Source organism: Caloenas nicobarica, chromosome Z, assembly GCF_036013445.1.
Source record: "Caloenas nicobarica isolate bCalNic1 chromosome Z, bCalNic1.hap1, whole genome shotgun sequence".
Lineage (NCBI taxonomy): Eukaryota > Metazoa > Chordata > Aves > Columbiformes > Columbidae > Caloenas > Caloenas nicobarica.
Window position 1 is genome coordinate 55,455,756 of NC_088284.1, and position 24,388 is coordinate 55,480,143.

General features: G+C 38.1%; 1 protein-coding gene across 2 annotated transcripts in view; it reads left to right on the forward strand.

Moving 5' to 3' along the window:
• The window catches only part of TLE1 (TLE family member 1, transcriptional corepressor), a 74,658-nt gene that overhangs the window by 6,375 nt on the left and 43,895 nt on the right, over positions 1-24,388 (forward strand). Inside the window, exons 5-6 of one of the 2 annotated variants that reach the window (XM_065657807.1) lie at positions 16,068-16,130; positions 17,058-17,162. In XM_065657807.1, the coding sequence (XP_065513879.1) occupies positions 16,068-16,130; positions 17,058-17,162 (168 nt within the window). The remainder of the gene's footprint in view (positions 1-16,067; positions 16,131-17,057; positions 17,163-24,388) is intronic. The other variant, XM_065657808.1, reaches the window with a different exon arrangement.

Sequence of the window (24,388 nt, forward strand, 5' to 3'; positions counted from 1 at the left end):
GGTTGATTTCTTGTACTGGTATAGTTGCATCAGCAGTTGTGTCTTCATTTGAATTAGTAGTCTGTTACAAGTTGACTAAAAGTTAGTCAGGACTTGAAGGTTGCTATAAACAGACTTAATTGAGGTGAACTTTCCATACACAAACAGTTGTAGTGCAGAGCTTTCCACTTGAATATGTTGCATTTGAGTCCAGAAACGGCCATAGTAAGGCTTCCTTCACAACTTCGGTTTTGGCATTTTGAAGTGTTTAATTGCAGGAGTGTGTCCTAAAGTCCAGGTGCTGCTGCATTTCAACCTGCTGGCTGAACAGTGGTCAGGAAGTAGTCTTTCTGGCATATTTGTGGCTGGTTTGCGAGTGTCTTTTTTAGTCTTGTTTCTGTGTGATTATTATTATTTTTTTTAAGAATTTCAAAGGTTCTTGAGAGGACTTGTGTGGATTCTTATACCATTTTCAGAGATAATTGTTTTAAGATAAATAGTTACTAAGGTTTGCATACCTGGAAAAGAAACAAGCACCTGAAGATTCATTTAGGATAAATGCACTTGATTCAGATATTATTTTCATAAGAAGACAGAATGAATAAGAATGTTTTGTGTGGTCTTAACTTCCTCTTCTGTGTTATACCATCCAAGTCAGACTTTTCCCACTATGACAACCTGGCTGGCAAAGCAGATGCATCAACTGTTAGTGCCAAGATATAGAGTTGGTTGGGTGTTAAAAATCACGCTGTACTTAATGGGTTGCTGTTCTTGGCTATTAGGGCAGTGCCTCTTTATTTTCACCAGCTCTGTTTGTCATCTTCTGTCATAAGTCAGAAGATAAGGCTTCCTGTGTGTTTAATGCCTAGATTGTTTAGGTGCAAGATTAGCTTTTGTTCAGTGGCAGGCAGCCAAAGAAAGAAAAATTCATCACTACTGAACCAACTGACAGACTATATGAACTACTACAGTATGTGGGTTTCTGCTATCCCAACGGTGACAGCTAGGTTTCCGTCTCTTTGGATGGGTTATTGTGATGTCTGTGACCTGCCTGGAGGCAGATCTGTCATTTGGTACCTTGACACTTGTAGAAAAGTATACAAACTCCCAAACTGCATTACATTAACCAATCATATGAGAGTTAAATGTTTTAGCCTGGACTGTTTTGTGGAATCATTTCTAATGCTCTACAGCAAAGCACAGAAACTTCTGTGGGTATATCAGAATATCAGTCTTCAGTAGTGGGTTAAATAGAAGAGAATTAAGGAGCTTAGTTAGCTCTCTACAACTGCCGAGTAGGATGGCTGTGCTGTTGAAAGGGATTTAAAGATAAATGAATTTATTTTTTTCCTCTTTGCATTTTAATTATTGGAATGAAAACTGCATAATCCTTAAGGTTTTGGTGTGGTGTGCAGTGAGTGTTTCAAGAGCGTTTTACAGCTGGCCCTGCCACATAAGGCTTACAAAATCTGGTTTTTATAAGGTGATTGGGACATATTTTTTCACTCCAAAATTGTACTTATTCTACAACTATTTGGTTTCTAAATGAGTACAGTTGTATCACCAGTGCAGCCATTTCAATCACAACTAGAGCTGCCAGTTTAAATGGGGAGGAAAGACTAGAATAATGACCTCAGCTTTCTCAACTTTTGAACCACATGCGAGCTCGAGACCAATATTACTGTTAAGGAGTTATCTGACAGATTCGGGGCACTGTGTGAAATACGTCTCCATGCGGCTTTTAGATAACCATATTGTCAGGTACTCTCTACTGTGTCAACTCCATATACAACTGGATCTGAAAGTATGTCACAGTGTGAACACTGTACATATGTTAAAATACTGCTTGATCATCTCACATTTTAGACTTCGTCTACCAGGTTTAAGGTTCCTCATGGAACTGTGGAGGGAGAGAGGGGGCGCATTCCTACCAGCTACCTGCATTGCTGGAACTTAGGTTGCCAAATATCTGTTGATGTATGTATATGGATTGGTTCAAGTGGGCAAAAAAAAATCCTGGTATTTTTTGGGGCAAGAAGAAGAGTAAGGGAAGATGTTTGTGAATGTGCAGTACCCCTTTTGTTACAACAGATTCTGGGGAAAAAGCATAACGCTTTTCTTCCTTCTGCTAGTTGTTATACCAAATCAAACTGAGTATTTTAATAGCCTTTCCTCCCAGCCTATTCCAGCACTTAAGTGTTTGTAGCAAAGCAGTAAAATTGTGTTGTGTCTCCTATGCAAACCGGAAGATAGGATCTTCTAGGTTTGATAGTTGGTCACCACTGGCGTACAGTAAAAGCCTTTAAAAACAATTTCAGGTTAACTGGTGCTTATCAGAAGACTGCACGGTACTGTTATTTTAAAAATGATAACTTCATTAGTTCTACTCAAAGCTGTTATCGTTCCACTTGAAGTAAGATTTAGGGATATCAAATGGCAATTATGTCAAACACTGCTCTTTTTGTCTTTTACATCATAGTACTTAGTTGAACTCTGGATGTAGCCAGTTGAGCAGTAGTAGTTGTTCTCATAGTTCTTTCAGAAAGGGGAAAAACAACAGTAGATGGGGAGAATTCCCAATTTTTCAGCACCTATTTGTCAAAACAGCTAGTTTAACAGAGATCAGTCCTTATGATTACTTGTAAGCAATGACTTTTGAAGTACATGCAAGTTTGTCTCATGTTCAACCTGTGCTTTTTGCAAGTATCAAATTTCTATCTTGAATATTTCGTGGAGGTAATCTTATGTGACATCTCTGGGCAACGCTTTCCAATATTTGACCTTCATACAGAATCACAGAATGTTAGGGATTGGGACTTTGCCCTTCTGCAGTGGTGACAATTGCTAGTCTTTTGTTTTTCTGCTGTGCACCTCTGAGAGGAGTCTGGTTTAGTTTTCTCCATAATCAACTCTTTGTCAGCAGTCAGATCTCCTGCCCCATTAATCTCCTCCTCTTCTTGAAACTAAACAAAACTGACTTCTTCCTGGTACATTGGGTGCTCAGATTGCCTGATCATCTTACTGGCGTCACTTAGTGACTTGCTCCAGTTTGGCAACTTCTTCCTCTTGCCACATAAGGGCAACAAAAAGGAAAACAATTTATTTTAATCAACCAGCTTGTTACAGTCATACAGTTGCATCCTAGTATGAGATGTAGCCTTCATCAACACAAGGGTGTAGCACTGCATATTCAACTTGTCCTTCAGGGCACCCATTCTCTCTTTTGCAAAGCTCTTTTCTAGTGTGTTTTCACCCTGGCCGTGTTGTTGTGGGGAGGCTGTCCCAGGTGCAGGACATAAACCAACCTGTGTTTACTTTGAACCTGGTTTCCACTTTCTCTATTTGATGGCTCCTAGCTCTCAGAATAGACAAGTTGTTGATGCCTAGCTGCTTTTTCAATGCACTCAAAATTTTATATTTCTGTTGTAACCCGTCTGGGTTGACTCCCTTTTCAGGTTGGGTAGTCACAGCCCACATAGTTGTGTAGATTTCTTTGATCATCTTCCTTGCTTTTCGACTCAACCTTTTTCATTTTTAACTTATCCTGTTGAAATGAGGAGACTAGAACTACATGCAGTTCTCAGGGTGCAGATGAAGCAGAGATTTATATTATTTCTGGATGGGAGAGGGAGGGGTTTGATCGTGTGTGTGTTTGGTGTTTTGGTTTGGTTTGGTTTTTTTTTCCCCCTTTAGTAAAGTTCCCAGTGTCAGATTGCTATTTTGGCTGCCAGGGAGTGCTGAACTGCTGGAGTCACCTTTCACATTTAGGTTCTTGCTCCTGAATGATGATTATAAGCTCAGGAGCCATCACTTTACATTGAGCTCAGGGATGGCTACTCCCTGTGTACGTAAATTTTGTTAAATACAATTCTTTTCATTGCCCGCTTAGACTTGTAAGGTCTCTTTGCAGTTCTTCAGTCATTGTTTTTTCTTTTCCAGGCTGCGCTGCTGAATGTATTCAGAAAACAGATTGCAGTAAAGGCTCCTATGAAACTCCACTGGTGACCTGTTTATGGCATAGTGCTGGAGATGATTGAAGAGTAGATTAGAGCTTGCTGAAACCCAGTTTATTCTTAACTGAACTCTAGTTCAAACCTGAATAGTTTTAAAAATCAGTTATTTCCCGAGGTTGTCCCTTTTTGAAAGAAGATCTAGTGATTCACTTTTTTTGGTACTTAAAAAAACAGCCCACTCTGTTGCTGTGTCAAGATTCATAAAAATAAATGGAAACAATGTTGAGTTTTCTTGCTTGGAACCATATTCACAATATGTTTAAGTGAGATGAGAATAGAAAAAGATTTATAGCATTATTTCATAGGGTAGTAGTATTTTAAGTTTGTACGTGTTGAGGCTTAGTTGTTAGCAAGTCTTGTTATAAAATATGTTTTCTAGTATGGGCAAAACAGTTAAGGAAGTTAATCAGTTTGGTAGGTTTCACTAAACTTTAGATAATTATAATAGTATTCTGTGGCTAATGATAAATTGCACGATGTTTAAGATTCTCATCTCTGCTTGGGGACTGGTTGAGTTGCTCTCGCCTTTTCATTACATTCTTCAGACATGTGAACAAATTGGCACAGATGATTAAATTACAAATTAGAGTTCTTTTAAGGAGTGTTAGGTAGGCTCTGTGTCAGGGCTGCTTATCTGGAAATATCTTGTACTTCTCAGGTGATCTGAAGAGCTCACTAGCCCTTTTGGCTATGTGATAACGAAACTTGAAAACTGAGGTTAATTTGTGTTTTGTTGTAGGGCTATGTGTTTTTTGTTTGTGTGTGGGTGTTAGCTTGTTTTTGCTTCCCTCCACCAGCAGCATGGATGTTCTTTTTTCTCTTCAGTCTTTTTTATTCCTCTTGGAGCTTTTTGATGTTTGTGTAAACAGTCGGTCAAAGGAACTTACTTGTAAGGTGACCAGTCAGTGTATTGACAAGAACAGACACAATAGAAAACTGCATTAGGAGGCAAGCCGTTGGGATTTGCAGTAAATATATTACAGAACACAAGTGACTTGCCAATACTGCTTGTTTAGCAGTTTGCAAGGGCAATGGCAGTATGGATTTTTGAATTAGAAGGGAAAGACTGTTCTTTCTCTGTGCTGGAACAAACATCAAGTTGATGGCTGGGGATAAAATTGATTTAGAGAACAAACTACTGCTGCCTCTGTTTGTGCCATTTTAAAGGCTTCTATGGATTAGCAAGCAAAAACAAAAACATAGCTTTCAATTTTGGAGAGGGAAAGCAAGAATGGGTATGCTTGTTCAGCTACCTTGTTTAGGTATTAAGTTTATGAGGAAACCTGCTTTTGTTAGGTCAAGAAGTTGAAAGGACATCTGAAACCGGATAGTTTTTATGAGCTGTGGAAATCTGCCTGTTTATGAAATTGTTTAAGTGTTCTAAAACCTCCAAATTGCTGTAGTTTCTGCTTCATGGTATGAAGAGCTCAACTTTTTTTTTTTTTTAAATGTAGAAGATTGAATTAGATGCCTGAGGGCGGGGAACGAAAAACCCACAATTTCTTGTGAAAAATAACTAACAGTAAGATAATTCTTTTGTGGTGTTGCCACAACAGTTTCCATTTACAACAAAGTTTTTTTGTTTAAAACCAAAAAAGCTGAAATGTTTTATCATTGCTGATGTGTGAGTTTGGGTATAAGGTCACTCTAAATTTCTGGTTTTTTTAAATGGATGTAAGGCTTCCAGCTGTTACTGTGCAGACAGCTGTCTGTCTGTGGCCTCAAATTATGGCTGTAAATTGCCAGTTAAGCAAACACAAAATCTTTAATTAACAAGACCTATGGGAAGCTCTTATGCTGTTTCTTTAATCTGAAGTATGAGCTGTAGAATCACAGAACTGGAAAGTACCTAGCGGCTCCCTGTGTCCTAGCAGGATCGGCTATACCAGTGTCATTACTGGTAGGATGCTTGTCCTATCTGTTAGCAAAGACTTCACAGTAGTCGTGACTCACAAGCTCTCCAGGTAGCAGAGTGCTTTTACGTCCTTGCTGTTGAAGTGCTTCTTCAGTTACAACTTCAGTCTCTTCTGTTACAGCTTCAGCTCCTTTACTATGCGTTTTCTTCACCCTGGACAGGGAGAGCAGATCATTCCCCTGCCTTCCATTTGGAATGCCTCTACAGTCTAATGTTCATTCTCTGAGTGCTGTTGCCCTGCCGAAGTGCAGTGCCCAAAATAAGCGCAGTACTCCCAGGAGGAAACGCCGTGCTGAGTTGCATAGAGGGTTTACTTAGCCTATAGCTTACTGTGGTGGCAGCCTTTTTGGCAACAGTATGCTATTGATTTACATTCAACTTCTGATCTGCTGTGACCGAGAGATTCCTTCCTGGCCCATTATTTCCTTTTCCTTTATGTTCCTGTCTAGGCATGCTATGGTCTTTTATTCCTGTTTATCCCTGTCCTCCTTTTTCCTTTGTAGTCCATTTTCCCATTCACTGCAAAGTGAGTTCTGAAGCTATTATTCTCTGGCATATTCTGTCTTTCTCAGCTTGAAGCTCTCTGCAAATTAAGGATTAGGGCAAATGAAGAGACCTTCATGCTTGTTAGTGGGAAATACTGAAAAATACTGGGCCTATCATGCATGCAGGCCTTCTTAATTTACAGAAGAGAACGATGTATTCATACATGGTTTAATCATCAAGCAGTTTTATACTTCTTCCCGTGAAGTTTTAGCTGGGTTGTGCTGTTTGTTGCTCCTAAGAGTGCTATGACTGTTAAATTCTTAAGGAAGATGTTAACATCATCTGCTTCTCTTAGCAATAATTACTTTCTCTTTTTGGACATCGCATAATTCTGATGTTATTTACTGCCAAAAAATATTTCTGAGTTGTGATTTATATCCCTTTTCACACAGATGTTCATGGAGAAGAGGCTTTCTAATGCCCCAAACTTAAGGAATAGTAATTAAACTGGAGTGTCTTTGCTCCTTCATTTGTAACTCTGTTTATTAGGCACCCTCCTTTTGTGGTTTCCTGTCTGTTTGACATTTGCAGGTTCTGCAAGGTGTCTGCTAGCTGCTCACTGTTCACTAACGTGCTCTTTTCATCAGGCCTAGTCAGTTTGAAGACATTTTACTTGGAACACTCTGACCTGTTTCTTTCCTGTTTAAGCCGAACTGTTGACCTCGCATAACTGGTGATTTATATTATGTGGCTGATAGTGATTCTTGTATAGCTAAGACAAATGCAAAAAAATATAGCTTCATTTGGTCTTCTTGATGTCCCTTGACCATATCTTTCCTTTTCTAATTGAGGGGATTGGACCTTTTCTTTTCTCCTTCTCCAACTATTCCAACCTATAGAGCACTAGCTTTACTTCAGCTGTAGCTTACTAGTGGCACATAGTTACAAAAATGTGTGCTTCTGTTGTATATGTTCATACTGCCTCACCTGACCTAGTTTCCACTTCCTGTATGCTTTCCTGTTTGTTTGAAGTCAGTTAAGAATTTTCCTGGCACAATTCTATCCCTTCGCTTTTGCCTCTGTCCCTTCTTCCATTCTCAGGTGTATTAACTGTGACCCATGTCCTTAATATTGTTTCATAAAGAAAATGTCAACTCTCTGTAATGCTGTTTTATCTTGCCTCTCATTAACAGGTCCTATAAAGCTGATCTTACCAGTTGGCATTAGTTTTCCTGGAGTCTTACTGGCTTTTTCGTTCTTCTTTCCTGTCCCAGTAATTATTAACTCTGCAATGATTGTGTAGTCTCAATCAAATTAATTTATATTTTGACAGTGTCAATCAATTCTTCTCTATTAGAATGTAATCTAGATGGTATCTTTACTAGTTTTTTTTCCATTCTGTGAGCAACAGAATATACATAATAAAATAATAAAATGGGGAAGAAACTTATTAACATGTTCCCAAGGTTTTGCTGAAAGATTTCCAAACTTTTTCCCATGTAGTGAAAATCTCTGTTATATTCACCTTCCTTCCAAATCCTGTGTAGCGGATTGTTCTGCTAGATGCTAAAAAAAGAGTTGTCACTCTTCATGTTATTCATTAGTGAGTCAGCTGATGGCACCTGAAGCATTGATATGAACACCTTTGTAAGGCCTTTAGTTGTTTCTCTGACCTGACGAATTTTTGAAACTGAGCTGTGAATATCCCAAGTATTGTAAAATGGTGAAATTATATTTAAGATACAAAAGTGCGTGTGGCTATCTTGGAAAGTTTGATGTAGTAGTTATTTCTAAAGTCCTGGTGAATGTAGTATTTTTTTTCCTCCATATTTCAGGCCCTTGTTTTGATATGTCTTGTTTATTGTCAGATGGCATGCTTATTCTTCTAGTCAAATCCAGATTCTACTGCTATTATAATCTGTCTTGAATGTTGATAAGGACTGAATCCTGACTGGGAGTTTTGTTATTGACTTGCATACTCTAAACATATGTGCTTGATTTGAGGAACTTTGTTCTCTAAGTTTTAGAAGCTGTGTGGTTCTAGGCACTTTTTCAGCTCTGATTTTCTACTGCCATCCCAATAAAGTGTCTCAGTGTGGCAAGTGCTGCAAGCATGTATGCAGAAATTTGGATGTGGCTTGTGGGAGGGAGGCTGGGCAAAATGTGGAGTAGTTTTAAAATAATAACCTAAACTAAGTGAGAAGACAAGAGGTCTCATTTCTGATAGGGGCCTAGCAGTTGCAGATGTACTGCTTTTCTGTATCTCGTTTCTGTTTCTTGTATAGTGGAGCGTTGCTCAGTTGTCCAGAGCAAATTTAGTTTGTAATGTCCTTAAGGGTAAGAATGCAAAGTATGCTGGATAGTTTCAGAGACCACACTTCTTCTGGAGCACTATAAGAGCACATGAGAGTTCAGTCCTGTGGGAAAGGGGGAGCTCATGTGATAGCTTGCTGTTCCCCCCAAAAACCTCTGCTCCCAGCCTGGTTTTTCTGATACTTTGGGCTTCTCTGCTGCCTGACGGATGCCTCCTGTAAGCCTATTTAACTCACTGTTGTGGTGGTCTAAGCTGGCTCTTTCGTGTTTTCTGCTTGACTAGTTAGTTGAGATGTTGGACAAGTCCAAATGTCTCCAGTGTTATGCGAAGAAATTGTGCCTCTGGAAGCAAAGGCAGGGAGACCTTCTCTTCTGGATTGGAGTCAGCGTTGGACTTGCTCAGTGTTCAGTGGAATCTAAATAAAAGTTGGAACTCTATGTGCTGGAAAGTAAAATACAGCTGTGTACTGATTTCAAGATTTAAACACTTCTTTGTGTATTGAAGGTTAGCTTAGGCATGGAAGGTAAACTGCGGAACTAAAACTTGAATAAAAACTTTTCGTAGTTGTGAGTGTTTGACCAAGATGGGCTACAGTTGGATTAAAGGAGAAATGAGATAGCTGTCTTGTTTAGTCAAGTTTGAGAAGATTCTTGACATAGTGAAGATGTGTGAAAGGAGCACTTTAACATCCTGACAACAGCTTATTTCTTGCCAGTTGGCTTAGGTTCAACAGGATTTACAGCTGCTAATGGGACGGGCAGTTGTGTACATTGGTTCATTGAGAGCTACGCAGCAGCCTCTCTCTATTATTATAGAAAACCTTGAAATTAGACATCTGAAATATATCTAGTCACTTCACTTTACAGTTGAATGAAGTCCAAACCTGTAGTAGATGTTTGGCAAGAGTAGCTGTTGACTTCTGCATCATATGTACCTTGTTTAAATTAACCTGACCTTTCTGTAATTTAAATTGACATCTAAGGGGATTCAGATAAATGTAGTTAAGGCAGTGAATTAAAAAAAAGAATACTGTTTTAACTTTGGAAACTGTTTGGCATTCTGTAGCTCTATAATTTTGAGTTTTGATTCTGTTAATATTTCTGTTACTTCTTCGTCTCCCTACTCCCACTTGCAATATGGCGATGTTTTGGGCTTTTTCATAGCTGAAGATTTTTCATGCCAGTCTTCTGGGGTTTCAATATTATCATCTTGTGGGTGGCTGACCTTGCAATTAAAATGAGTAGTACAAATGTGGGGCAGAGGAAAAGCTGTATTTGTTAATGATATGTCATGTTAAACTGACAGCTTCAGCCCAAAATACAGAGATTGTTCCTGTTGCTGAAATAAGTACTACCCATTGCTGCTTGTCAGATTGAATTTCAAGTATCTGTTGAGAATAAACCTTCCCACCCCTGCCTATTGGTGAGAGTATTAGTAATGACAGTGTTTATAATTTAAAGTAGAGTTTGAAGGCCAACTTCCACAGTTTGTCACAGGGTAGTTAATACGGCGGTAAAGGGGAGATGAATGTGGCTACTTGTGCGAGTCTATTACTCAAGAGGCCTGTAAATTTGATTGGCTGCTGCAGTTCTAGCAGAATCATTCGATTTGAGAGCAATAGAAAGATAAGATATCCAATTACCCAAATGATTTGCAGGGTTAGCCAACGTTGTCATGGAGACGCGAGTTGGAACAAATTAAATTTTAAGCAATAAAATAATCTTAAAGCACGTCTGGGAACAAGAAAATTTGGCAGTGGCACTTACCTGAATTGAATCTTAGCTTGACATGCTGTTGTTTGACATTGATGTACTACGGAGGCCTAAACTTTTAAATGGCATGTTGCCTTTTTTTTTTTTTTTTTGCTGTTGCGGCCATTGCCAAAACAGATTGTAGCATATTAGTTTTAAATAAAAGGGCATTAATAATATATGCATATCGCAGTGCTCAATGTGGATTCAGTAGCTCATGAATAACAAAGTTCACAGAATGCTAGCCTTAATAATTTGAGGCTTTTGAATTTTTAAGTTTAGAGATTTAATTATACCTCAAACATCCCCTCACCCCCTGAATTTTTAGCAACACATTTTTGGAAGTGGCTGAGTTTTTCTGTAGCAAAGTTCTAACAAAGCATGCAGAGAGCTAAGCACAGTGAAATGTTTCTTTTTTTTGTAATTGCTTTGTGAATATGTGTACTTTTTGTCTTTGAAGAGCTCAGTCACAAAAAGAATAAAGGCTACGTCATTTAAGTGTACTGCTTATTTCAATGATTCTGCTGGAAAAATGAAAATTCCGTATAGGTACTAAACTTCAGCTCAAGACTAAAATATACACATACAGTTTCTTACCCAAAGACTTCCGAAATATAGTATTTAGCTGATTTATGGCTTGCAATAGGGATTAAAAAAAATCGTCAAGCATGTCACTTAAAAAGGGCTTTTATCCACATGCATGTTAGATGAATGGAGATAAAAATTGGTTTGAGGTCAAGCCATTTGCAGCATTCTCATAGCCTTCGATTTTTCTTCTCATCCCCACCACAGATAGTCTCAAATGATTCAGTAATGACCAAAAGTGCAACATTGACCTTTACTCCCTGGTGGATTACTGTGTTACACGCTGTAAAAGGCAGGAAGTCCATTTTGTTCTTCCAGAAGGAGTTCAATGTTGTACTTGGCTTTCTATGTTTTGAAAGTATAAGTGGAGGCAGAGTACTTCAGAACTACGTTCCAAAGGTTTTGTGAATGTGATTTGACAGTATATTATTTTCTGTACATTAAAGGCCGATTCTCTGATTCTTTTGCTTTAGAGGAATGGACTAGGACATGCTCTTTTTTGGCATCATCAGAACTTTTGGGTTTTCTTGCTTTACTTTTAATCATTTTGTTCCTAAGCTGTATGCTTCCCAATCCAATGACAAATGTGATTCTCAAAATTGGGTTGACGTAACTAAAGTAAATAAAAAAGTAATGAATGAGTATACACGAGACTGTCCATAAGAAGTGGTGATAGAGTGCTTTCAAATAGTGATCTAACTTTGTGATAAAGGAAGTACAGTCTGCAAAGAAAAGAAAAAACAAGCTTCTGTTATACAATGGACATTTTTAGCTGAGCACTGTTTTGTATAGGTAGGCCTGGACAACTTTGAGGAGTCTCAGCTCTAATGACAGACTGCTTGTCACAATACAACTGATTGTTAAAAATAACATGATGTAACATTTAATTTTTGCCTTAGATCACCATGGTTGTTCTACCTAAAGTCACCACTGGGACACATACGGTAGACACTGATTGGAGCAAACCCCGAATTATTGTTGAAACCTCTGGAGCTGAAAGGTGGTTAACTAATTCTCCTCAGAGAAAGGTTGCATTCTTCACTTGCAACCAACAGTGGTAGCTACCAAGGCTAGGGCTTCCAGTTGTAGTGATAAAATACACATGGGTGTTAGGTGTGGTGAGAAATACCGTTAGAGTTTGGATACTTGTATTATACTTCCCTTGTGTTGTTTCAGTGCAAAAATCTGTAGGTGTTTAAGAAATCATGGTAAGTATGATATCTTACATGGTGCTTTGCAAAGTACAGGCTGTCAAAATTTAAAATGATCTAGAATGTGCTACTGTAGAGGAAAACACTTAATTGCTTTTTTTAACAGTGCAGAAGGGAAAAATCTTACAATTGTATATACAAGCTCTTTCTTAACTGCTTAGTAAAATGGCTTATTTAAATTAATATTCTTTTCAGTAACTAGTCTGGCTGCTTTGTTCTTTGCCATTATGTTAAGAATTCACTTTAGCAAGGGACAAACTTAAGTACAAACACTTGAGTTTGGCAATGGTTAGGTCAAAACATTTAAGTCCTTAATTAGATAGAACAGAAGAAAAAAAAAAACTTCAGTGAAGAAAAAAAATCTGTCGGCTCAACTTAATTTTACAAAATGCAGCTGAATTCCTTCATGTTAATTTTTAATGATACTTCAGAAGGGAGGGTAGCTCTTCAGTCAGGGGTCTGACAAGCTTGTCATTTGCAAATAAATCAGAAGACAATCATTACAACAGCAAGAACCAGTGGATGATGTAGTTTTGTCATTCTTTGATGGGCCCCACACTCAAGTCCTCTATTAAAAATGAATGTATTCAAGTGGCTCTGCATTAAGAACACAAACAATTAAGGGCACTTCAGATACTTCTAAGAGCTGCTGTAGAGCTAGGAGTGCTTTTGTGAGAGATGCAGGCTTCTACAATCTGCTTTACCAAGGAGCCAAAGAACATGGGCTATTAGTCATGTTTGTCTATGTTCCAGCAGCTTTCTGCAAAATTTTCTTTGTTTACTCATTCTTTGATAATAGCTAATGTTGTATTGGAAGGCCTCTAGAAGTAACTGATAAGTACCTTTCTTTTAGGACTTTCAAATGCATGAGCCCCAAATCTGGAATGCATAGTTTACTCAAATGCCACCAGTTACTGATGTCTGGTCTTGATTAACAAAGCTCTTCAAGAATATTTTAAAAAAATTGCTTTCTGAATGTTATATACACATGCAGACATGTATACTTGAAGATATTTTACCTTGAAAGGTGAATGTACATTGCCTTTTGAACAGCTAGGTTTATATTTAAAGTAATGAAAGTTCCTTTTTCTTGATTCTGAAAACAAACTCTTGCAACTCCCGATGGACAAGATTAGGTGAATTGTGCATTAAAATCTAACTTCTGCAATTCACCAGAGAACAAAAATACTTTTTTAACATGTTTGTGAATAAGAATAGTTTTTACTGAACATTTGTGGGCAGCAAACAGATGTATGAGATCTCTTAGTGGGTAAGTAATTCTAAGTACTTTAATTGTATGTGGAAAATATCACTAGTAGGCAAACTGCCTTTTAAATGTAAGCAGACTTTTGTTACAAAGTCTAGAATGGTCTTTTCAGTTTTCTTTCAGTGTAAGTACCTCTTAACTGGCACTTGTAATAGGAGCAATCAATCATCAAATAAACTGATTTATGGCATGTACCTTTAAGTTTACCTAGCACTGTGGATGAATATTACGAATATGCCATCTTATTTGTTACAGTGAAGCTCAGATATTTGGAACCTTTGCAGGAAAACCTAATAACATGAACAACTTGCATATTTTATAGACTCTACTCAAAATAGGTTTGATTTGTGTTTTGTTTTGTTGTTTGTGTGGTTTTTTTTTCCAGCTGCAATAAGGATACTCATCTCAGTATTACAAAATAGGGAGACTTTTGTGTAGGCTGTACAGACCAAAGAACTTTCCAGTAAAAAGCAGATGAATGTTTTATTTTACTTTTTTCTTTTCCCTCTTATCACCTGCTATGATTCATCCTGTCTTCTGTCCTGAAAAACAAAGGTAATCCTGTTGGTCTAGGGTAATTAGCTTCTTGGACCCTAAATATCTTAGCTAAACGTCAGCCAAACTGCTGTGTAACAGACTTTCTTTCCATACCTGACATACCTTGCTTTCCGGACAGACATGCTAAGTATGTGGAAAAATGCCCTTTAGTACATAAGTTCTCACAGTGGCGTAGACAGTGAAATTAACAACAGATTTGGTAATAGTTAAGTCTGATAACTGATAATACTTAAGCTGGTAACTTCTTTGTATTGCCTGCGCTGGTTTGTAAGTACTGAAGGCCACAGAATGGTGGATATTTTATGGTTGTGACATGGCAGCTGTTGCTATTGTGAATAGAGATCTGTTCCCCTTGTTGCAGGAGGAGAAAGGTTTTGCTGTAAAGCAACTGTCACTTCATTGCCCTTGTTTAAGGGGAACCCTTTTGCCATAAAAAGAAACCATCCCAGAACTGCTTTGGAGATGCTTGTCTCTGAAAAAGTTCAGCGTGACTGTGTCAAATGCCAAACTTTGGTCAGGTAGGATAGTTCAGCTTGTGTCAGAGAGACATGCTGTTGTAGTTTCAGTGCTATCAACAATTCTCTCTGTGTCTGTCAGAGGTGAGGAAAGAGGTGTTAAAGCTTGCCAGCTCTATTTAAATTCCAAATCACCTGTCTGCTGAGGCACAAAAGCCAAGTGTGGCTTTCCTATCCTAATTACTGCTTGACTGATACGTAAGGATCAGCAAGCACATAGTGACGTCTTTCTAAGAAAGTCAGGATGATGGGAGGGCTCAGGGATAGACTAGACAAATGAGTTAGCAATGTTTTTATATGACTTCTTTTGAAGAGTTTATCTTTGCTCAGGTTTATGCATGTCATTTCATGGAAGGCCTAATGATTCTCAGCAGTGATGTCTTGTTTTTTGTCTTAAAACAAAAAAAAGACAAGAAATATCTACATGGATTAGTGATAAAACAGAGACTGACAAGAGCTGTTCAGAGTGTCTTGTATATAGACTGTTCACATCTGGATGCTTATTTTAGTTTTGTGCAACTGTACTACAGTGACTGCAGGAGGTGTTTTTAAGGAAAACTGTAGGAGCGCTGTAAGTACCTTTAAGACTTGAGGGTTAATTATAATGGTGGTTCTGAATGGTGGGCCGATATATAGGTCTGAAAAGCTGTAAGCATAGCTTGAACTGAGTAATGAGAAAAGAAGATACCTGTGCCCTACCAGAAATCCCGTGTTCAGTTTGATGTGCCAAAGGTGGGAGATACAAAAGTCTGAGATAGATAAAGCTGTTGAAAAGTTGGACTTTGTCCTGTTGTCTTCTCTGCTGCTTTCAGTGAAGGATTGTTCTGTTTTCTGCTGGCTCCTAGCCTTATTGTTCTTATTTTTCATGGTTTCACTGTTTCGTTGTTATTATCACATTTTCTGATCTGATTAATTTTCTACATAATTTTAATTCTCTCTCAATATGGGTGTATTAGAAGTCTACACCATTCGTCTCCATTCTGCCTTGCTTCTGTTTTGATGTTTCTTTTGTACTACTGATGGTGTGTTTCTGTCAGCAAAACTAATTTTACCTTTTAATAAGCAGATAAAATTGATCATGAAAGAAACATTTTTCTTCCATGCCTGTCACATTCATGTTATGCTGCTTGATAATTTGAGTAATAATAAATCTACCTTTTAAAAGGCTTTATCTTGAACTTAATGGATTTCAAAAATGCTTTACTTGTTAATGAGCTATGTACAAGGACCAGATTTGTGCCTAAATGTGTATACAGATTAGATCTTTAGACATGGCAGGTGTCCTAGAGTAGCTAACTAAATCTCTGTCCTCATCTGGGCTTATATATTAACTGTTTACATTTTCAGTAGTATGAAAATGTGGATTTGTTGTTCCTTTCTTCACTGTGTGAACTTAATGTCATCCTGTATACTAGTTGATATATGGCAACAAATGTAAACCACAGTTTTAATCAAAATACTTTTCCTCTATAGACAGAAATCGCCAAGAGATTGAATACAATTTGTGCACAAGTCATCCCATTTTTGTCTCAGGAAGTAAGTAAAACTGTTCAGCTGTTAAAGTGCAATTATGTTGCTTTTCTGTTTGCCAATTAACTAGTTTTAAGATGTTAATTTTATCACAATACACAAGTGTAAGGAACATCTGTTAGAGCTGAAGTGTGCAAACCCCCTGCTAATTCAGTCTAACAAATCGGAGTTCAAACTAGTGACAATGGCTCAGCCTCATTCATTGCCTGAGAAGAGTCGGAGTCTGGATAATATTACCGATGCTACAAAATGCTTTTATTTCTAATCATGGCAATTGCTTATTTGATATTCAGGTGTCAAATGGGAATCTAGTGAAATAAGCATGCTTATTTTGTCTATGTAATTTGTATCAAATTTTAATGTAAAAGGTGAGTAGTTAGCTCAGATGCAAAACACTCTTTAAGATTACAAGCCTGCATCTGGTCTGGATGACTGTGATTGTAGAATATTGTGGGCAGCTGCTGTTACACTTTGAAGCCTGTTATTTTGAATATGTCTTTTCAAACTACAGTTTACAAGTAGTATTTGTAACTCTTGTTGAGTTCAGTGAAGCACTTGTTTTTCCCTGTCTGAAGTTTCAGTAGGTTTTGCTGTGTGAGCGCAGAGTATATAAATGTTAAAACTGACACTAATGTGAAGCTGACATTATCTTCCTGTCAACTCAATTAGAAACAGATTATTCATTAGCCAGAAAATTGATATTGAAGTGGCATGGGGGAAGAGGTAAGCTGGGTGCCTTCAAGGCTCTTGTTTGCTTTTGAACAGGTGAGAAATAAGGCACTGTTACCTTTTATTTGCATAGGATGTCTTGGAATAGGTAGGCTGGGCTTCTGCAGGCAAACTGGTTGTGCAAGTGTCTGTGATCCAGGTTTGATTTGGTGTGGGCAATACCTTAACACAAATTCCTCCCCATACCCCTTCTTCTTTTGATAGCATCAGCAGCAAGTGGCCCAAGCCGTAGAACGTGCCAAACAAGTGACCATGGCTGAACTGAATGCCATCATCGGGGTACGTGGCCTTCCAGGTCTACCTCCTACAGTGTGTATAACTTGCTTTCATATCTTACTGCTTTGCTATTTTTGCAATAAGCTTAATGTTTTGATATGTAACACTGTTTTGATGCCCAATGTTGCTGAAGTGTTTGCCTTGCTTCAGACAGATTTTTAGCAGGGATAAAGTTAATGGTTTACTTTATCAGACTATCATTTTGTGCAGTGATGCTGTGCATAACAAAACTTTTCTTGTAAGAAATTTAATGATTAGGAGAGTTGCTTGTTTATTTGTAGGTATTGTATGTCAGTTGATCTAGCTGCCTTTGCCTCATGCTTTTTGTGACACTTGAGTTCTTGGAGCCTGTACAACTATTCATTCTTCTTTCCTTTCCCTTTCTTGCGAATCTTTCATGAATTTTAAATTAGCAAGCTACTGAAAAGAAACTTCACTTGCTTTTGAAGTAGTATTAATTGTCTGACACAGTGTTCTAATAGCCTTTCACCAAGTTTGTACTTCTAAATATGCTGAAATAAGTTAATACTGCTTGCTTGTGACTGGTTGTCAATCACAAGTCATTTGCTTTGTATTAATGAACTTTCTGAACCATACATTCTTTCCACTGCATGAGTTCATTTTCCCCGCCACTAAGTCTAGAATATTTCTCGTGTTTTCTGCTCTTCCAGACTAAGTGAAAGAAGTAGCCGAAACAAGAAGCCGTCCTTTCTGATTTTATTCATATGTGAGCGCCTTGAGCAGATTCAAATTACTCATTTATCAATTTATGTTAATTGCTTGTGAGAAGATGCCCTGCTGGTCTTTATAGTTCCCTCAGACACTTTGTAATGATAATTAGACATGCTGCTGTACGGATTAACAGTGCCATAGTCCAATGACGTCTACAGACAATGGAACCAGTTAATCCATCTGTGCTTAAAATTACATCCCAACTGGAGATGGAAAAAAAAAATAGGAGTGAGGGAGGATTAAAAGAATGAGCCTCAGCTTGAAAACTCTCCTTTCATCAGTTTCTCAATTGCAGATCTGCAGTCGGTTTGCCTGTGGTAAGCTATTGGCAGTCAATTAGTTGAAATAAACTGGGAGGGTGACCTTCATTTCCTTTTAATAGCTTTTCCTCCCTGAAATGGGGAGCTTCAGTGGATTTTCAGCTTAAATTTTATTCAAGCTGCTTTATTACACTTGACAGATTAGCTTTGCATAAACATACCCCCCCCCCCCCGCCCCGCTTCAAATCTGAGCTGGTTTTTCCCTTCGTATCAAATTTTGACTGTTACTTAGTTGATTTGCTAATCACATCTTAGAAGCCCACACAATTACATCTGTATTTTTCACAATCTCCTCTGTGCTTTGCTTGTGTAATGAATTACTTTATGAATACCTGATTTGATCTTTGAAATACAGCACATGTACATTTGTGGTATTTGATTAGCAAAGATTAGAGAACTGTATTTCCTGCAGTTTTTTTTAAATGAATTACTTCTTTAGGATGAAAATTGAATGGAAAACCTTTTTTTAATGAACTAGTTTTAAAGAATATTTTATGCAGTAAATGGAAATATGTATTAAAATATATTTTAAAATATTCTTGCTGGACTTAGAATAGTACTGCTTAGCCAAACCAAATTTTGCTGTCTCGAGCATGGTTTTAAAGTCTGCACCGTGTAGTCTTTTAAAAGCAATAGGATCTACAAGTACCTACAAGTACCACATGCAATTAACAACTTTTTGGGGGGGGAGGAGGAAGGGGAGAGGCTCTTTGGAAGCAGGAATAGAAGTTTCCACCTTTTGAATTATTTTTTAAAATTATCTAAGAATCACCGGAAGAGATGCTTTCCTATGTCTTCTGAAAGACTTCTGAATGATACCGTACAAGTCCAAAATTGTGAACGAGGAAATGAACACATTGGGCACAAAATTTCTTTGACCATGTAGATGCTTGCATATACATAATGCTCAAATTAGATATGTCACAGTGATCTTTTACAGTTTTACATGATCAATAATTATCTTGTGCTGCACAATAAGTTTCATGCTCTGACATATGCTTGATTTTGTTTGAAAGGGATGGTGTGCATCCTGGAAAATCTGAATAGCATAAAATTGGGTTGACAATTCAGTGGACCTTTGCTCCCCCTCACTGAGCATGCAGCATGTCAAGCCCTCTCCCCAGAGGGGAGGAGACATCAGAAGCTTGTCTGTTCCTACGAGCAGCAGCTGCACCGAGAATGAGCACGGCCCAGTTTTATAGCAGCTGTCAGTATTGTTCAGGGACCTGACTTAGTGTAAAGAACAATGGAAGGGCCAAGCTGTTAAAGTTCAGTGTCTTTCAAGATAAGAAAAGAAATAGTAATGTAATGGTTTAGACATCTATTATGAGCATGAAAGATCATGAAACTTCTTTTTAGAATGCAAATAGGCTGGAGCAGTCTGTAACAGTAGAGGATGGAATTGAGTAGCCTCTGGCCTCATACTGCTGAGGATACACATGTACAAGCAATTTTGAGGATAGCAGGAAAGTTTAATTTTCCTAGCTGATGTTCACTTGCGTGTTTCTCACTGGCGATTAGATAAAAGCTGCAGTTTTGTCAGGGTTTGACTTTTTCCCCTCCTTCCTTTCTCTCTTTACATGCCATTGTTTCCTGACACTAGATGATTCAAGTGTTTCCCAGTTGGCTTTCCTGAGTTAGAGCAATTCTTGTTGCTGCTGGGCCATATTTGAATTTGGGAAGGGAGCAAAGCCTTTAAATAGTGGGAAAAATGTTTGAAATATAAGATGGTTTTGAACTAACTTTATTTTATACTTTTTTTTCATTTTCAGTTGAAAAAGTGGAAGCCTATTAGAGGACAGGTTGAAGATAGGGACTTGTAGTCTCATAGGACTGAGATTTTCAGAGAATTTACCTACAAAGTCAAAATCCAGGCTTTGGAATTGTTGTATCTTTAGAACATAAAAAAGAGAATGAAGGAATTGACATATTTAAAAAAAAGAAAAGTAATATAGTTGGACTCAGTGAGCTTGTAAGCAGTGTTAATCCTCTGTGTTGATTAAAAATTCTTCAGGAAAGAACTGTGGATGATATTTGGTTATTAACAGTCATATCTCTGGCCTTATACTTTTCCTCAATGTTCTTGAATGCTATGCCTTCCAGCCGTGGGGTAGCAGTGTAGCTAAACAACTCCTTGCCATTTTTTTTTTAAATTGAACCATTTAAAATTTGTTATATTAAAGTTGAATTAAGTAGCAATTGTGCTAGATAAATAATAAACAAAATGGAAACCTTCGACTTAAAAGATATGTGCACCTGTTAAGTCCTTGGTACTGCTGCAGCTGCAGACATTGCCCACATTTAGGGTTAAAGGAGAATCCACACTGTGCTATGAAAGAACTAGGTAGGTTATCATAAAGTGGGTGGTTGTTGTTGTTTTTGTGTTGTGGGGTTTCTTTGGGGTTTTTTTGTTAGAGATATGATCTGCCCTGAAAATCAAAGGTACTGAAAGTTCATTCTAGGAAATATAAAGGACAGGTAAACTGGTCTATCTGGCTGCAAACAATGCCAAATTTGTTAATTTAATTTCAAATTAATAAACTAGGTAGTTCTATGAATAGAACATGCGAATATCTGAATGGGAAATACAAGCAGCAAACTGGAATCTTTGTCAGCATTGCATTTTAGATGCATGATTTCATTGTACCACTGAGCTGCCAGGTATGTCTTATTTTGCCTTTTGAGGTGGGTTGATAATGGTTCTATGAAATTTGTGTCTTTTGGACAGACAGTACTCTTGAGACAGATTGAGTTGTAGGCCTCCGAGAGGCCTCTCCGCTGTTGCGTGAGGTGATTGGCTAAAGGATTAGCAAGATGTGGGATTATTTTTTTTTTCTCTTGGCTGTGGTTGCCAGCTATCTCTGGGATTGTAGTGTGTGAAGCTTAAGAGGATGAGGTTAACCTCTTGAGGGTTTATTCTTATGAGTGTGTAGTTAATCCCTAGAAAGCCTATAAATAACTAGGCTGTATGTTTCATTATAAAATAGAAATACAGACTAGAGCAAAAATGAATGCAGAACTTAAAGCAAGGGAAGAGCTAAGCAGCTGTAGCATTAGTTTAGATTCTTCTCAGCCATGATCTGCATTCTGTCCCGAGGGAGGGGAAATTGCCTAGTTCTTTAAATTAAATAAAATGAGACATAGCACAAGACACTGTGTCCTCACTTTGAACATAAACTAGCTAACCTCAAGTCTAAATTACTAAACTCTGGCAATAGGAACTCTATTGTGTGACAACATCCTGGGTTATTCTTCATATTTTGTTTTTTAAAATATGTGGAAACCTTAATTACATGCTAGGATTCTGTCACAGCAGGTGCTTTTAGAATACAAAGGCTCCAAACTTGTAAACTAAGTTTCAAATAGGTAGCAAAGGTAGATGGTATTCGTCTGTGTGACAGGTGGTATTCTCTAAATACCAGTCCCCAAACAACAGACAGTTTTTCATTGTTAGTGCCACTAAGTTTGAGGAAAAATAAGGTGTTATTGATGTGTATTTGTAGTTTGCCCTAGTCAAGACATAAAACCTGGGAGAGGGTGTGTAAGATGTGAATTAATAGATAGTGTTGACCAAACTTGATCTCCACTTGACCCAACTTGGTCTCCACTTGACCAGCCCTCCTCCCCCAACACACTCATACTCCCTGCACTCTGGACTGGTGGAGAAACAGAAGACCTTGGAGCAGCAATATAGAGGAGGGTAGTGTCTAAATGAGACAAAAATTTCCTGGAGAAGATTATATTCTCAGTCATTCCGAAGTGGGGAAAATAGCATCCAAAAGTTAAATGTAACTGAACTGCAGGCCAGACTTCTCTTACCTTTAAAGGTTTCATGTGTGGGTGGATAGAAAAAGGTACATCTTGGATCTTGTCCAAAAAGAACAGAAGATCTTCACGTGGCGCTCTCATCTAGACCTAGTATCTGAGCTACAAGTTAAAGGTGAGACTAGATATATGGATATGAATTTCTGAAGCTAAACAGCTTTCACGAAAGGAGGGAAAGAGAGATGTCTGGAAAAAAATCTGGTTGGCTGGAGCTCAAACCTGAAGATATGCAACTATGAATGCAGAGAGAAGGTGGATTCTGATGAGATGAGTATGTGAGGTACCACTTGCTAAATTACTGTCTACTGAGCAGAAATTGGGGATACGGGATGTACATGTTGAATGGTGTAGAGCTGTAAGTTTTTCCTGTTTTGTAGCAGGAGAGAGGTACAGGTGGGACTGGTAAGGTTAGAAAAACCTGTGTATTTGACAATAGTAGACAGAAGATGAGAAAATTAAATGGAGAATGTCTTTCAGGAAGGGTTAGGTAGGTAGAAGTGGAGGAGATTGATATGGTATAAGAAATGGTGCTTTCTTTTTCTGAACTTTACTCCAAATGGTTCTGTTTAACGCGTTGGTTTGGAATGAGTAGTTTCAGGAGAACAGAAGGGACTGAAGTTGGGTCAAAATGCTGGAAGAGTACAGTTCAAAGCAAGGATTTACAGAAAGTGTGTTCAGTGAACTTTAATAAAGAGAATATGGAAGGGCTACTGGAAAGACGAAATAGGGCTTAGGGATAGGTTTACTTTTGAAGGTGGGTTGAGGCAGAGGAGCTTCAATATATGTATATAGAAGTCATTGGCATGGAAGAGTAGGTTATTTAATCCCAGAGGAAAGGATTGCTTCCTCCAGAGAGTGATTTAAAGCACCTCTCTTGATGTAAGTTTATGTAGGCAGAATAGCTTTCTATGTTTGCAGATAGTTTTTTTTTTAATATTATACAGTTTTTCCCCAAGTTAGCAAGGAAGTAAAAGGAGACAGACTGAAGAGATGAGCATACCTTCTTCTTTCTTACAATATGTCTGCTTTGCATTTGTACAGGAAATGAGACGTGTGAGGGAATTGGAGTAGGTGAAGAGTCAGTAGGCTGAGATAAAAATGTGATGTGACCTTCAGTGCTTCTCTTGAGAGAAGTCTGAGATACGGTAGGTCTGGAAGAGGAAGGAGTTGGATGGGAGGAATCAATTGGTTGGCCCAGACAAAGGAGAAACTCAGCTGGGACCGCACATGAGGTTAAATCAAACTAAGTATGGTTATGGAGTTGTCCTGCAACATGAGTAGGAATAGAGAAAGGTGGTGGGAGTTTACATGTTGAATGATGTAGGGCTGTAAGCTGGACTACTTTGTGGTAGGAGAAAAAGGTGCAAAAAATGAAGTATATAAATTCAAATGGAACTGAGGTCTAGTTTTGATAAGCAAACACTGGTGAACTGAGGGGAGCTGTCAGTGTGCTGATGGGAGAAAGGGTGAGTCCTTAGTGTGAACTGCACAGGCAAAATATATCTGTAACTGGGTGATTGTGGCAAAGATGAAGTCAGTGGAGCAGGAAAGTGCAGAGAGGTGGGTGAAGACGGGCTGGAGGAAGATACAGGTGGACACGAGTACTGTAAATATTAAACACTGGAAATGTGCAAGAAAACACCAATCCAGTGTGCTTTTACGTGGTAGAAGAGCAAGGCAAACTGTTGAGATAGAGGGCTGTGTGAGAGGACTGGAAGAGAAGGGAGAGAAGCTTGCTTTACTTGTTTGTGCACAGAGAGAGACTAGCATAGGCATTTGGGATAACTTTAGGAAATACTCAAGGCAGAATAAAGACACATTTTGTACAGCAGTTTGCTCTAGCTCTTCAAAATGCTGAAGAGTTTGCATCAACTGCAGGATTCCTGATATCTGCTAATCATTTTTCTTTTTTTCAGACTACTTGCTGAACTGCTAAGGCTGCTCTCTTGTATAACACCTAGTTTCCTGAGAATGTCCGGTACTGTTTCTAAAGGTGCTGGCTAACTGTAGCTCTTTAAATTGAATACTTAGAAGCAGTAGTATTGAGGTAGTAAAAGCAAAGATTAGCAAAACTGGATTATTCAAACGCATGTTCAGAAGTGATTGTCGTTTGGTAGGCAGAAGTCATTATAGAATCTATAGGGAATTTCCAAGAATCTGGTCTGTGGCTTGGAACAGTAAATAAAAATCAAAGTAATGCTTTTCTCATGACTTTCGTATTTTTTGTTCTTTGATATCTCTGAAATGCTTTTGTAGTTAGTAGTAGCTGGAACAAAAGGGTGATGAACGTAATTTAAAATACTGTATTTAACTAATGGATTTTAATTTACCAAAAAGCCTTTCTGTTCCATAATTACTGTCTTCTGTTTTGCGAGATTTAAA